Raw genomic sequence first — 15,988 nt, 5'->3', positions numbered from 1 at the left:
TGTGCTGCTGTAACAGAATGCCAGAGACTGAGTAACTTCTAATGATCAGAAAAGTATTTGACTCAAGGTTCTGGAAACTGGGAAGTCCAAAAGCATGGTACTGGCATCTGGGGAGGGCCTTCATGCTGCACCATCCTGTGGTGGAAGGCGTCACACATTAAGAGCGCTCTTGAGAGAAGGCCAAACTTGCTTTTATAACAAACCCACTGTTGCAATAACCAACCCATTCCCATGACAATGACATCAATCCATTCATGAGGGCAGAGCCCTCATGACCTCGTCATCTCTTAAAGGTCCCACTTCTCAAAACTGTGGCATTCAGGATGAAGTTTCTAACATATGAACTTTGGGGGATAGTCTCAGATTGTCATTTCTCCTCCTTGTCCTCAAATGGTGTTAATTATAAACACAATATAACAGAAGCGTGAAAGAAAGCAAGGCAGCCAGAATCCTGCTGTTTTCAAAGAGCTATTTTGTTTAATTTTTTTACTTGGAAAAAACATCAAACTTAAAAATAAAGGGCAAGAGGCCAGGCGCAGTGGCTCACGCCTGTAATCCCAGCACTTTGGGAGGCTGAGGCAGGTGGATCACGAGGTCAGGAGATTGAGACCATCCTGACTAACACGGTGAAACCTCGTTTCTACTAAAAATACAAAAAATTAGCCGGGCGCGGTGGTGGGCGCCTGTAGTCCCAGCTACTCGGGAGGCAGAGGCAGGAGAATGGCGTGAACCCAGGAGGCGGAGCTTGCAGTGAGCCGAGATCACGCCACTGCACTCCAGCCTTGGTGACAGAGCGAGACTCCGTCTCAAAAAAAAAAAAAAAAATGCAAGAAGAATGCAATGAGCACCTAGATATCTTTCACCTAAAATCACCAATTGTTAATATTTTGCCAATTGCTTTCTCTATATATGCACATATTTTAATATTTTAATTATAAAAATTTTCATTCAGCTTTGCCCATATTTGTGTATATTTACACAGTGGCAATCTACTTTTCCATGTATCTTCAGTTTTCATGTTTTAATTTCCCATTACATGGTGTATTATAACTTTAAAGAGTTTATTCATTTTTTGTTAGCTTGAGACAGGGTATTGCTCTGTCACCCAGGCTGGAGTGCAGTGGCACCATCATAGCTCACTACAGCCTGAAACTCAAGCCATCATCCTCTTACCTCAGCTTCCTGAACAGATAGAACTACAAGCACACACCACTATGCCCAGCTAATTTTTTCATTTGTTGTAGAGACAGGGTCTTGCTGTGTTGCCTAGGCTGGTCCCCAGCTCCTGGCCTCAAGTGATCCTCCCACCTTGGCCTCTCAAAAAGCTGGGATTCCAGGCATGACCCACCATTCCTGGCCAAGAGTTCATTCATTTAACAAGTGCTTTAGTTCAAGGGTTTTGTTGTTGTTTTTAGCAACAACCACATGTCAGGCACTGTTCTCGGTGTGGGAGGCTTCTTGGTGAGCTCAACGTGGGTGTTGGTTGGAAACAGAACTGGGAACCTCACGCAGGAACTCCAGATGTTTCAGCGTGTGCTGGAAATGAAAAGGGAACTGTGAGAAGAAAGAGGGTGATCGGGGCAGGCCTCTGTGAGATGATGACATTAAACTAACACCTGAAGCGTAGGAAGCCACCACATGAACACGGGCAGACACATTCCAGAGAAACTAGCAGCGGCCTGGCAGACAGCTGCTGTGCTCAGAGCGGCCTGAGGCCATGGGGCCGGCTGGCCACGTAGCCCTACCTGCTCTGGGTGTCCTTTTATATTAATTTTGCTATTTTAATAATAATAAAATGGCACAGCTTTTAAAAACAATTTAGACAAGTCAGATTTCCTAAGAACTTATGTAAAATTTAGCTTTTTTTCTTTCTCAAAGGAAAACGTGAGCGCAGTATTAAAAAAAATTGCAGAAAGGTTTTTAACTAAAAACAACTCGGGGCTCTACTTTCTGATCTACTTCCTGGAAACAACCACTTTTTGAGAGTTTTAGTGTTTACTGATATATTTCCACATATATGTGTAAAGTGTTCTCTTCATTAATCAATTTCAGGGATTAGCTACCGATTTTCTATGCTGAGGGTTTGGCCTTTTATACCTTCCCAGTCCCCATTTTCCTAATTTGGTTATGCTTTTTGTTTTTAAATCCATCTTGTGATTTTGCTGTTATGATTGTGTAGCTGTTCTTCATTGCTGAGCTAAGGAATTTATATTTCAGTTCTTATACAGGTTTTTTTTTTTTGGAGATAACAATTCCTCTTTTTCTTCTCTTCTCTTCCTCCTCTTCCCCCTTCCCCCTTCTGTTACCCTGTGCCTCTGTCAAGCACACACATAAAGACAAGGTCAGGCCTGATTTCATCCACAGTGACACAGCGGGCCACTTTTAGGTTCAGACAGCTCCTCTCTTTTTTTTTTTTTTTTTTTTTTTTTGAGATGGAGTCTCTGTTGCCTAGGCTGGAGTGCAGTGGCGCGATCCTGGCTCACTGCAAGCCCTGCCTCCCTGGTTCACGCCATTCTCCTGCCTCAGCCTTCCAAGTAGCTGGGACTACAGGCGCCCACCACCACGCCCGGCTAATTTTTTGTATTTTTTAGTAGAGACGGGGTTTCACCGTGTTAGCCAGGATGGTCTCAATCTAGCTCCTCTCTTACATAGACACGGAAGGAAGAATAATCAGAGGTGCCAGCTCCCATGGTCTTTGTCCCATACCCAAAAAGGATGGCAATGAGACAGAAGGGCTTGTGACTGCAGCAGGATCTGTGGTATTCCGCTGCTGAGGAGCCAACTCTAGGCTGCAGCTGAGCGGTTTTAGATTCTGCAGCTCCCCTATCCGGGAGGGCAGAAGGCCCATACCTCAGGAGAACCTGGGAGGCAATGAGAAGCGCTGTCCTGATAGCCTCCTAGGGGAGATGACGAGGCAAGCAGGAGGTGGCTCATTGCGATTACTCACAGCCTGCAGTCCTCTCTGTTCCGGGAGGATCACACGTTGTTTTGCCCAGACTCAGGTGGGCTGTGGTTTGAGCCTGTGCTTGAGGGCACCTGCAGGTCATCAGGGTAAAGCTTCTCCCTAGCAGCCTGTCTCCTTCTCCCCACCTCCACTTAGTTTCCCTTGAACATTAGACTAAATTCCCGTGAAAAGCTACTCTGGACACACTGCCACGTGGTCAGTGGTCTGCTTTTCATGTAGCTGTCTGTCCTCTCCTCCAACCCAGTTGCCCTTTAGACAGGCAGTGTAACCATTGTCCTGGCCTGCCCTGGGCATCCATGATACTTCCCCTGCAAATGCTGTTGTCCTGGGTAGACCTCCTGGGCCTCTCTGGGGAAACCAGTTAGCCCATAGCCTGATGCATCTGTGTCTTGCTTTCAGAGTGTGTGAGCTGGAGGAGCTGGGAGAGCTGTCCCCTTGCTGGGAGAGCCTCCGGCGCCAAATTGTCACCCAGTACCAGACCATCATCCTCACATACCAGGAGAACCTGACCGACCTCCATCAGTACAGAGGTGGGTGCAACCCCATGCTGTCACCACACACGCGTGCGCGCACACACACACACACTCTCACTCTCACTCAGTCACTCCCTCTGCTTTCCCAGCCAGGGATCTGGAACACAGGGTCACTTACACATTCCCACTGACAGACACTTTAATGGATTTTTAAAAATAACTTCTTATGTAGGTGTGAATTCTTTCAAATATGGGTTTTTCTGATCTTAATTAAAAAGACAAATCTGTGAATTGCAGTGAAGAGTCCTCCTATGGTGTCATCTACCAAAACAGCCACTGTGGAATGAAATTTAGGGGAGGCGAAATCCCGGGCTATTACTGCTTCATGTTGTTTCTTCATCTTGGACTAATGTCAGTATAGGATGTACTGACAGAAAGGATGTAGGCCACTCACCTTGAAACAAAGCAGTTTTTCTTGATTTCCCAGTTTAAAGAATCAGTGGTAACTTCTATTAAACATATGAATTGTTAAGGGGTAACTCTGTATTTTAAGGCTCAGAAAACAAAATGGAGTGTGAATGAACACCTCACTGTTTCTCCTTGAAAGATGCCATTTGATTTTCAAAACACTCTCAGGGAAGATTTGGAAATCTGTTCTTGTTCCTTTTTTATTCCAAGTGGAATGAATTTTTTGGTTTTTCATTACTCTATATATTGCTTTAGCATTTTGAATTATTCTCTATTTTTGGATTCTTCCCTTTGATTCCTTTACATAATGGAATTTCAGGGTTTAAGGAAAACCATAAGCCCTTGATGTGGTTTTGACACAGAACATGTGAACCCATCCATAAACTTGAATGAGAAGAAGCCAAATGCAGGACTAACAAGGAGGTGTTGCTTAGGCTTGATGTGAGTCTGAAGAGAGGGTCTGAGTATGTCACTAGGAGAAACAGCAACATTTGCCCAGGAAGGAACCAAGGGACTCACCCATGCCTGATGCCTCTTACCTGGGAAAGTGTGGAACCCACACAACCTTGAGTTTTCTAGAGCAGAGCTTCTCAAATGTCACTGTGCACCCGGATCCCTTGAGAATTGTGTTGAAGTGGCAGTCTGGGATTGTGCCTTTCTCACAGGCTCTCGGATGCTCATGGTGCGGTCTGTGGACTGCACCCTAAGTATCAGGCCATAGAGAGCAGTCTCCTGTGGCAAACTGGAGAACACAGTAGCTGGTCTGTGATTCATATGCTGGCAGTATCAGTGATATTTTTCACTAGATGAAACGTTTATTTCTTCTACTCTCTGGTTGTCAGTTTAATTTGTAATCCCTTTATTTTGTAGGCATGTGATTCTCCATTTAATTAGTTATGGATTCTGATTATAGAAACAAGATTGTGGATATTTGTTATAAAATAGCGTCCAGGCTCCTTAACCAACCAGGCGTAAACAGGGAAACATTGTATTTTGTGTGTCAGAAGGCCGGAATCAATGCTATATTGCATTTGTTCATCTTGATGGGCCTGCAGGGATGAGAAGGCCTCTTCATCACTTTCGAGAGTTGAGATGTATTGCTCTAGCCAAACCAAATTCTTAGCTCTTTGATGATGGCGGTCTCTGGAGTCAGAACAGGCAGTCTCTGGCGTGGACCCCTTTGCTTATTATAGTAGTGCTGACATTGTGCTGCACAGAATCACATTTTTTGTATCAGATCTCTCAGTAGAGAGCTGAGTCACGGAAGGCGCAGCATCGTTACCATAGCTTTTTGAAGCCGGTTCTCCCTGGCACCATTCACCACCTGAGCACCCAGAACCAGCTCTCCTGACCAGCAGGCTGCCCTTGGCATCTCACCCACCTGCCACCTGGAAATGAAATGTGCTCATGGCAACTCAGAATCTTCTAGGCCACTGCCGACATACCTGCTTATATGCCATAGCATCCTCTGAATTCCATTTTCTACTTGCAACTCGTGAATGCAGCATGTATGCTGATGGCCTTTATCTTCTCCTATTCCATTTCTTAGGGCCCTCGTTTAAAGCAAGCAGTTTGAAAGCAGATAAAAAGTTAGAATTTGTTCCCACAAACTTGCACATACAAAGGATGAGAGTTCAAGACGATGGAGGATCAGGTACCTATTTTTCTGCTCCCTCTTGTTGAATCACATTTCGCTGCTTTTCTCTCTGGGTACTTGGTCCCTGAGTGCCCCACATCTGCCCATTTCCCTGTGTGCTCTGGGTGGCTCGGAGGAGAGATTTGTCACAAGGACCTTCAAAAGGTTTCTGATAACAGCCCACACCCCTTCCTTTTGTCTCTCCTCACTCTAGCTTCCCTTTGTATTTCTGCAGTAGAAAGTTGCCTGTCGGCCCTTCTTCCCAAGGAGGAATGCAAACGGGAGTTACAGGGTGGCTTCCTGCAGCCCTTGTGGCTCCACTTGAAATGTTTTAAACCCCTTGTTGCTGAGGTGATGGCACTGGGCTCCAGCAGACCCTTGGGCAGCCAGGGCTGTGGGATCAGGGGAACCAAAGGCTGTACAGCAGTGGGCTGGAGGGTCAGGACCCCAGACTTGTGTGCATATCCCTATAGCTGGCTTGTCCACAGGCCTGAGCCCAGAGTAATGGAGGAGAGCTTTCTGTCATTCAGATCAGAACTACGACATCGTCACCATTGGGGCGCCAGCAGCACACTGCCAAGGTTTTAAGTCAGGAGGTCTCCGCAAAAAGCTGCACAAATTTGAAGAGACCAAGAAACAGTAAGTAGCCAGAGAGGGTTTGTGGTCCTTGTACAGCTTTCTGATGCTTCTTTTCTCAGTTTAAGATAAAATCAAAATATGACCGCAAAAACACCCAGCCATCTGATCTGCTTTTGCGTGGCAGGAGGATCTGCCTTATGGAGCCTGTGCTGCTCTGTTTATGTGTGACTGAGCTGGGTGGGTGATGAGGGCACTGGATCAATGGTCCTGTCCTGCAAAATGAGGAGCAGATTGTGATCCACCTCAGAAGTGGTGCTCCAGGCAGCCGCCCTGTGTGGACTCTGCTGGCTCGGCATCCTTTAGAGTCCCTGGCCAGTCAGTTGAGCACCATAGGCATCGAGCCTGGAGCATGTTGTTTCCTAGAGGACAGCAGTGGTAAACATTCCCAGTTTTTGAAACATTCAGGGGGCTGTACAGAGCTACTGTCCTGAGCAGGAAATTTCCAGGTAGGGAGGGTGGTGAAGGGCATTTCAGACAAAGACATGGCAGAAGCATTGCACGTGGTGAAATGTGGCCGGGTGCACAGTGCTGGGGGCGGAGAGCTAAGAGGACTGGCCTTGCTGCCAGCCTGCTCTGTGACCAGAGTTACAGCCCCCAGCAGATCTAGGCCTGGTTCCCGGAGCTCAGGGCCTTGCCTGGGAGCAGACAACTCAGCAAGCACCATTTGGCATGAACAGTGCCTGAAACAAGCATGCTGAGGATGCTGGGGTGCATGGAGCAGGGCATCCACCCAGCCCCCAGGGGTGGGAGGGAGAGAGCCAGAAATAAACCCAAGCTGTTGTGTTAGGTGTGCAGGAGGCATTGATGATCTTCCAGAACATCACCTGTGAAGATTTCAGTGGCTCAGGAAGTGGGGGTGATGAGTGTAGATGACCAGTAAGATCCTTGGACTGTGACCGCAAAGTAGAGGAAGTAGCATGAGGTGTTTGGTTTAGGGAGAATAATTATGACTTAGCATGTGTTTGGGCTGATAGGAAAGACAGAAGTGGATGAGGTAAGGGGAATGAGAGGAAAACAGTGTTAGAGCAGGGTTCTCACAGGATGGAAAGAGGCAAGAGCAGGTGTTCATCAGAAGGGCCAGGAGAAGAGGTGGGGCTGCAGAGAGATGTTTGAGGTGGGAAGGAACAAGCAGAAGCATCCATCGACAGCCTCTGCAGCATGTGGGCTGGGGAGGGTCAGACTCAGCAAGCAAGCATGGAACAGCGTGAGGGAAGGTGAGCAAAGGCCCAGGGAGCGTCACAAGAATCCCATGGATGGTCAGGTGAAGAGCTCTGGCATGTGCCATGGAGCTGGTGGTTGGCACCTGACTGTGCTGCCACGGCTGGGAGTCAGGACGTGATCTGAGAAAACTGAAAGAGGTGAAAGGTCAGATCAGTGGCTGAGGGGGTCAGGGAGGCAGCTAGGGGCGTCACTGATCATGGGCAAGGCTGAGCAGGGAACGGAAGAGCGTGCCCTGTGAGAAGTCACCATTCAGATACGTGCACAGGCTGCCTGGGTGGGCCCAGAGCCCGGTGAGTCCCGGAGGGAGGAGAAACAGGGAAAGGGAATTCAGGCCCCCAGACAACCTACTTGACTTTGATTCATTCCCAGGGGTGCTTCCCTAAGACAAACCAGGTAACCAGACCTGTCTTAGGATTTGCTGACTCCGGGTCCCTTTGGGAAATAGGAAGAAGACGCAGCTTCCTGTGCCACCGCAGCTCTGCACAGCCAGCCAGAAAGCGTGTCTGTTGCTCCATTGCATGTTGCCCTGTGGAGAGTGTGAGCGTGCAGCTTGAGATGGGGTGGGACCCTGAAGGAGAACCCATAGTAACTCTGGCCAGTCAAGAAGGGGGCCTTCTTGGGGTCTTTGTCCCAGGAGGCTTGGGGTGTTGATTCCTGATAACTCTGCATGTTAACTTTAGAATTTATTTCTCAAAATACCTCTTAGTATTTTTCAAATATATAAGTTTCTATTTAATTTCCCACTAATGCCATCAATCCACTTATAGATATGGTATTCATGATTTGAACTTTCCTTTAAATGCGGAGGTAACTTGGCCTGAGGTGGGATGTCTCCCTGGGGCTTGAGCACAGGGAGTGACGCTGCTCTAAGGAATAAGCACATTGGGCTCATAATTGTAGTCATCCCTGTAGTTGGGACCTCAACAAATAATTTTAAGTATTTTGACAAAAAATAAGTTGGCTTTTTAATTTTTTGTTTTTGCATTTGGTATTTGCTAACAAACTGCTAATATTTCATTTTGGTTCTTTTCTTTAGCAGTTTTGAGGAGTGTTGGTGAGTTTTCTGTCTGTGGAGAGAGTGTCTGTTTGGGTCTCATCCTCATGCAGAGAAAGCTTGTGCCATCCCCACACCTCCTCCTGTGGGCTTCCCCCGCGGTGCTGCCATGGTTCCTAGTTATATACCTCATAAACAGTCCTCCCTTCCAACTGCAATGTTCTTTAATAATGAATAGCCAATCTTCAGTCTGCTGTTTTACCTTTAAAACCTGGCAGCTGGGTGTTGCCGTACTCACTCTGAGAAAGGACCGAGTTCTGTTTCTCCCAGGAAGAGGAAGGGCCCGACCCAGGAAGCCCCTGGGTGCTGGGTTCTCATGTCAGCCCCTGGGTGCAGCTGGGAACTCCTGTCTTCTTATACAGGAGTCTTGTGGCTTTTCAGTTTTCACTTCACTATTACCTCTTATACAAATGAAGCCAGCCTACATCTTCATGATGCTTATTAATTTATGCTGATTTTAATAACACTGTTACCAAGGTCAGTTTTACCCCTGGGGGTGGGTACAAACCAAGATTTAATACAACTGAGTGACTTTTTCCACCAGATAATTAGATGACAGTTAGAAACCACAGTGTCTGCTGCCTGGGCTTCTCTACTGCTTCCCCAGGCTCATAACAGAGGCTCTGCAGTGGTGCTTCATTCAGAGGCACCTGCAGCCCCTCAAGAAATGCTGCTGCCTCAGAGCCTGTGACCCATGGGGCTCAGGGGCTATGGCTGGGCCCTGCTGGAGGTGTCAGGCTCTGCTGGTGGCATCTGACAGGAGGAAGCACTGAGGACATTCCCCGATGTCCAGGCTGAGGCCTCTCAACTTCCCCCTGGGGGTCCTTTTCCCTGGGGGTACTTTAGGTACAAGGGAGGGAGGAGGGCATCTAGGGACGGTTGCTGCTGCTCCTGCCTCCTTAATGGAGCAGACCCATGCTACTTCTGTGGAAGTGGCCTCTCAGCCTCCCCTCCCTGCCTTTTCTCTACTGGGGCCTCTTTCAAGGCCTGATCTTTCCCATAACGGGACAAGTAAAGTACTTAGGGGTTGAGTCTAGCGGGGCAGAGGAAGAGGAATGGGAGGGGAGAGGCCTTTGGCTTCACCAAGGAGCTGCCCCCAAGGCCTGCTCCTTGGTGAATCCCAACCCAGGTGTTTTGGGTTGAACCTTGTTCCTGGGGAACTTTCTGAGTTCCTGGGTTCCCTCTGAGGACCCTCCATAGCCCAATCTGGGCCTGGTCACCCCTTGCCCTCTCCCCCCTGCTCCCCATATACAAGACTGTCCCTGAAGCAGGGAGGGGATGGAGCGGGGAGGGTTACAGGCAGAAGGAGTGTCCCTGCCTGGAGACTGTGAGGGGCTAAATCCCAGGCAGAGAGGACCCAGCCTCCCAATCCTCCTACCCTTGCAGAACCCAGCTCCATGGGGGCTCAGCCTCTGCAGAGGTGATCCTGCTCTTCTAATGTCCAGAGTGACTGTTGCTCAGCAGTTACCAGCAGTTCCTGGCCAGGGCCACAAGACTCCACCCTTACGCTCTCATGGCATCTTCAGTTTAGCCCATGACCCCAGCTCTGGGTAGGTCCGGGTCTGGGGTGGGGGCCTAATGCAAAGTCCAAGGGCTGTACCTAGGATACTGCCTCCTGGGGCTGCCCCTAGGCTTCATGTCTACACCTCCATCCTGCCGCCCTCATGTGGGTGCCTGGTTTTTAAAACTAGGTAGTTGAGCACACATGCTTGTATTTTCCTCATCATCCTAAACAGCACCTCTTTGAAATTTGCCTTTTCTTGCCCCTGCCATGTATATTCCATGCATAAGTCCCAGGTATCATCATTAAAACATGACTTGTGAGAATACAGGGCAAGTATAGGGTAGTGCTTTTCTCTTGGCCTGGGCAGAGGGTATGTATTTGTTGAAGGGTACACAGCCACCTCCTTACACAGAAGTAGATCTACATACAGCACATTTTATATATGTACTCTAAATATTGGGGGCCTGGGAAGAATCCTTTTTTTTTTTTCACTGTTTTTGGAGTCAGGGTCTTGCTCTGTCACCCAGGCTGGAGTGCACTGGCACCGTCATAACTCACTACAGCCTCAAACTCCTGGGCTCAGTTGACCCTCCTGCCTCAGCCTCCTAAGTAGCCAGAACCACAAGCACAAGCCACCATGCCTAGCTAATTTTTAAATTTTTTTAAAAGGTGGGGTCTCACGATGTTGCCCAGGCTGATCTTGAACTCCCAGGCTCAAGCAATCCACCCACCTTGGCCTACCAAAGTGCTAGGATTATAGGCCACCATGCTTGGCTGAACTGATTTTTTAAAATCCTATTTTGAGATTGTCTTTTTAAGATGAAATGGTCTTAGAAGGCAGCTATTCATTTGGAAGAGTGATTGCAGATTGGAAAGTAGTCGTGTGCACATCATGCTGTGGAATGACTCCTGTTGTGCCCCACGAGCTTGAGTGCGGTCTGCTGCATGGGCTTCTGGCACATCCATTGTTTTTTACTGTGGCGTGTGGGCTTGTGGTGGTGGTGTTTCTTTCCGGGGTGCTTTGGTTTTCGGTTTTTGCATGTTTGCCACATAATCCAGCAAGGGAAGGGGTAGTGGTGGTTTCTTGATGAACCACTTTGGGACTTCCCTGGGAAGGGGCCAATGGGGAAGATTCTCAGCCCTGACCAAGGTGACTGTCATCTCCAGGGGAAGTGATGGAGGATGTGGTGAGAGGTGCCCTCGCTCCTCCTCTCTCTCTCTTCCCCAGAATTCAAAGGGTAGCCCTTTAGGGACCAGTCAGGACCCCTCATCCCATGAGCGAAGGGACACCCATTCTACCCAGAGCTCACAATTTCAAATTTTAGGAGGAGACCTCTGCATTGGTGGCTTGTACTTCTTCCTGCTTTCTTCAGCTTCCTCAGATGGTCTGAAAAATAAATTTATAATATTGGATTGATTGGGATCAGGCTAAGAGACATGCAATTTATCATCACCGTTTAATGCAATTTATCATCACCGTTGGACCCAACACACTGGCCAGGCCCCCACAGCGGGAGGATGTGAAGTTGGTCCTTCAGAGCCTCCTGATTGTGCTGGGAGGGGCTGGGCTGTAGGCTTGGCATCAGATCCCTAGACACACACGCTGCTTGGTGGCGAAGAGGTGGGAAGGAGGGAGAGCCAGGGTTACAAAGCCACTGAGGAGTCCGGCTTTGCCTGTGGCTTGGCATGTTCTCCACTTTTTCTTCATTTGATGAAATGTTATTTTTCAAAGTAGGGAAGTCCTGGAGCGAAGGAAAGGGAAAGGAAACCCCATTTTCTAGGGACTTGCTGGGGTCAGACATGAGAGGAAGGACGACTGTGGGTATGTTCACAGGGAGCTTGAATGCCTGATTGGCCAAAAGAAAAAATAGGTTTTGGTTGTTTGGGGACAAAGTCTAACACCCACTGCAGTCTCTGCTACAAGGTGATAACCTGACCCCTTCTTCTGTAAATGGCCTCTATGTCTCCACTTAAGTACTGCTTATAAGTTAATAGATGAGGTTGTGAGGTGGAAGATTACGATCATTTGGGTGATTACGGGATATGATTGTTCAATACCTGTTCATACATTTACATACACAAGTAAAAATACAGATACATGCAAATACAGATAAAAGACTGAGTCATAGTTTAATATTTCAAGCTCCTGCCATATAGACAGGAAGAATCTCCTAAGATATACTTTGCTCATCAACAACTAGAGTAGCTTGAGAGAACATCCCTGAGTCACAGAACACTTCATCTTAGGGTCAGTTGTGGCTGGGGTTGGAATGATGCTGTCATCCTTTTCAGATTCTGGAGAATCCCTTAGAATCCGTTCTTATCCTTTCCAGTACATCATCTGGCTGCCAGTCCATAATCTACATACCCCAGGATGTTGTCAGAGCCAAGGAGATCATCGCCCAGATCAACACCCTGAAAACCCAAGTGAGTTACTACGCAGAGCGGCTGTCAAGGGCAGCCAAGGACAGGTCTGCCACTGGCCTTGAGAGGACACTCGCCATCTTAGCAGACAAGGTAGGAGGGGTGCCCTGCTACATATGGGCTGGGGAGTTTCCTTGGGTTTCTGGAAGCCACCAGGCAGCCCAGGTGTACCTAAGATGGTCCACAAAGAGCGTGACATTGGGATGACTTTGAAGGTCTACCTTAGGTCCATTTCGCACAAAGGCCCAGGGAGGTTTTGTGATTTGTCCGCAGAGCTGGACAGACCAAGGGCAGAGCCCAGGGCTCATGACTGTTAGGTACAGCTTCAGGCACATGTGCCCTTCAGCAAGTCCATGGGGCTCATTTTGTTGAGGCTGATACAGTTCCACTTCTTTCTCAGTAACAGCCTAACTAGCACTTTTGTTTTTGGCCACATTTCTATTTTAGTTGAATTTGAAAACAGAAACTGAGCTATTATACAGACATAAGATAAGAAGAATATAATTTTATTGGCTTACATATAGTCAGTAAACCAGCTTCTACTTAGCCATAACTTGATCCTGGTTTTAAAATATGTTAAGTATTAATCCCTACTGAGGAAGTGGCTATTATCAGACCCTTTTGATGGATGATACTTTTCCCCATTACTTGGTCTCTCTCTCAGTGCACACAAACACGCTCTCATACACACACACACGCTCTCATACACACACACACACCCCAGATTCTGACTATACCTCCACACTCACACTCACTATGCTGTTGAGCTGCTGTTCCTGATCAGAATGTGTTATATCCTTCACAGGTGTTCACACAGCATAGAGTGTGAGGTGGGGATTAGATCCCCTGGAAAAGAAAGATGTAGTTGTCAGCAGTAACATTATGAACCACAGAACCCGTGTTGCATGCAGAATTCTCCAAAACCAGACATGTTGTGCCAGGAGGCCAGCTACCCAGAACCCAGAACTTGAGGTATTAGATGCTGAGGAACAAAAGATAAGACTTACACAATTGAACCAAAGTAAGGCCTGACCCCTGGACACTTGTTCCCTGGAAGGTGGAAGTCTGTCAAGGCTGGGGCAGTGGGCTCTCTCTGCAGGCCCCTCCCCTAGCAATCACAGGTCAGAGGTAGGCAGGGATCAGAGAATGTCAGAGATTTCTCACCCTCTTCTCTTCCTTGGTGGGAAATTCTTGTTAAGATTCAGCCCAAGCGGGCCACATGGCAGTCTTTGTACTCAGACATCTTGAGGGATGTAGCCCTTCAGTTGCTTTGCACTGTGGAGAAAGGCAGAGGGGTGCAGTGCTGGGCTTTAAGCCCATTCTCCATTTCTGAGATAAGGCAGGGGACTCCCCAGGCCCTGGCCTGGGCTCAGCAGCCTTGGTTTGTGTGCACCTGCAGACACGGCAGCTGGTCACGGTCTGCGACTGCAAGCTCCTGGCCAACTCCATCCATGGGCTGAACGCTGCACGGCCTGACTACATTGCCTCCAAGGCCTCTCCCACTTCGACTGAGGAGGAGCAGGTGATGCTTAGAAATGACCAGGACACTCTCATGGCCCGGTGGACAGGGAGAAACAGCCGATCTTCCCTGCAGGTGGACTGGCACGAGGAGGAGTGGGTGAGTCTGCTGCTGTGGCTGTCATCCCACTGCTGAACTTGGGCTGAAAACCACAAAACCTGTTGCCAGTCTCTGCCCCTCTGAAGTGCCTCAAGGTTCAACTGCTGTGAACAAGCTCCAGGTTTCCTTCCTGGATGGCTCCTTGGCTCCTGATGCAGGGAGGGAGGAGACTGTTTTCAAACCCTTGTGTCCAGATAGGGGTAGGGCTGTGCTGGGGGCTGGGCCAGCCTCAGACCTGGATGAAGAGGAAGAGAAGTGGGTTTTCCTCCCGTGTTGGAGGTCTCTCCTTCCCCTGCCTCCTGTGCCTTCTATGGCCTTGGGATGCTTGAGACCAGTCAGTGCTCTGTTTGCTGTTAGATTTTCCAGGGCTATGTGTATTCGGGGACGTGGGAGCTCTGGTGCTGGGGCAAGTAGGTGTGGATTTTGGAGCTGCCGCCCTGACATTACATCACATTATTGTTCCTCAGAGAATTGGCCCTGGGAGCAGGATCTGTGTTTCTTGAGGGAGTGACACATTGTACAACTTGTTTTTACCATTATTGAGACTACTGCTTAGAGGCATTGTTCTACAGGCACTGAACTATTAATCAGCAGCAAAGTCCCATCCTGTACGCTGTGCGTGTTTCTGCAAATCACTCCCAGACCTCCCTCTCCTCCTCCCCACCTCCCCTATCCAAATTTCTGTTCCCTTCTATCAAAAGGAGGCCTCCATCTTGTCTGTGTGTGATGATTGTAGGAAGTCTGCAGTGGCAAGAGGAGGAGATGAGACAGTGCCCTGTGGCCCTTCAGGCAGCACTGGAGGGCCACCTGGCCTCCAGAAGAGTTACTAGCAAACATCTCCCAAACTCTAAAAACAGTGGCCGCAGGACATCGATTCATCGTTGAAAAGCAAATGCAACTTTAGTGGGGAATTAGGAATCATCTTTATATTTCTAAACTTCGAGGTATTTTAACAAGTGTGGAAGCCTAGGGCAGGGGATCAGTGGAGGGCGATTTGGTTTGTGTTCTGTTTGTGTTTCTGTTCGGGAGAGCTGACCCACACGGGCCCCTTTGATTTGGAAGGAGAAAGTGTGGCTGAACGTGGACAAGAGCCTAGAGTGCATCATTCAGCGTGTGGACAAGCTGCTGCAGAAGGAGCGGCTGCATGGCGAGGGCTGTGAGGATGTCTTCCCCTGTGCAGGCAGCTGCACCAGCAAGAAAGGTAACCCGGACAGCCACGCCTACTGGATCAGACCAGAAGACCCCTTCTGTGATGTCCCCTCCTCACCATGCCCCTCCACCATGCCCTCCGCTGCATGCCATCCTCATCTGACCACACGTGCGTATGCATCCATGCTTCCCATATGCTGCCTCCACTTCACCTTGTGCTGCTTCCATTTGTCTTGTGTCTCTGACTCCATGCCCTCCTCCCCCATGCAGACTGCAGGGAGGGCTGCCAGGTGGAGCGGGGGCGTCCCAGTGCATGGAGCAGCAGGCAGTGAGAGCGGAGTCTCCGGCTGCCTTTCCATGTAACTGGAGCCCATGTGTGATTCTGCATCTCTGCCAGTCAGAATCTCAGGGTCCTCTTGAGATACACCACCATGGCTATAAGGGTTGGGCTCCTGGGCTTTTCAGGTTTGTAAAGCAATCTGAGAACCTGAAGGAGGCCAGGATGCAGATGCCTTTCTGATGTGATTGTCTATGGCATTAGGAATTGGTAGAATGAAAGGGGAAAGGGGAATTGTTCAGGGACACAGCTGGATGAGAGATATTGGCAGGTCCAGTGGACATGTCTAAAAGCTGGTTGGCATTGGCTGCGCACTCTCTTATGCAGCAGAGGCATGTTGCCTTGGGACTTGGTAACACAGAGAGTGGGACCCTGTTCCTGGGCTTCTGGTGGTCTGAGTCAGGTGGTTTGGCAGGACCCTTCAGGGTAGGACACTGGCATGAAGCAGCATGCTTCAGAACAGTCTCCTGTCTGCAGAGACACAGCATACCAGGACACTG

At 48.8% G+C, this 15,988-nt stretch overlaps 1 protein-coding gene across 23 annotated transcripts in view; it reads left to right on the top strand.

The window, feature by feature from the left end:
* The window catches only part of INPP4A (inositol polyphosphate-4-phosphatase type I A), a 146,485-nt gene that overhangs the window by 95,714 nt on the left and 34,783 nt on the right, over positions 1–15,988 (top strand). For 9 of the 23 annotated variants that reach the window (XM_063789515.1, XM_063789518.1, XM_016949058.4 and 6 more), the window contains exons 11-17: positions 3,365–3,495; positions 5,456–5,560; positions 6,073–6,181; positions 8,439–8,456; positions 12,294–12,477; positions 13,784–14,002; positions 15,065–15,320. In XM_063789515.1, the coding sequence (XP_063645585.1) occupies positions 3,365–3,495; positions 5,456–5,560; positions 6,073–6,181; positions 8,439–8,456; positions 12,294–12,477; positions 13,784–14,002; positions 15,065–15,320 (1,022 nt within the window). The remainder of the gene's footprint in view (positions 1–3,364; positions 3,496–5,455; positions 5,561–6,072; positions 6,182–8,438; positions 8,457–12,293; positions 12,478–13,783; positions 14,003–15,064; positions 15,321–15,988) is intronic. The other 14 variants (XM_003949861.5, XM_063789516.1, XM_063789519.1 and 11 more) reach the window with 3 other exon arrangements.

The sequence above is a fragment of the Pan troglodytes genome, chromosome 12 (assembly GCF_028858775.2).
Source record: "Pan troglodytes isolate AG18354 chromosome 12, NHGRI_mPanTro3-v2.0_pri, whole genome shotgun sequence".
Classification (NCBI taxonomy): Eukaryota; Metazoa; Chordata; class Mammalia; order Primates; family Hominidae; genus Pan; species Pan troglodytes.
Note: the sequence above shows the minus strand (reverse complement) of the source record. Positions and strands in the feature narration are given on the sequence as shown.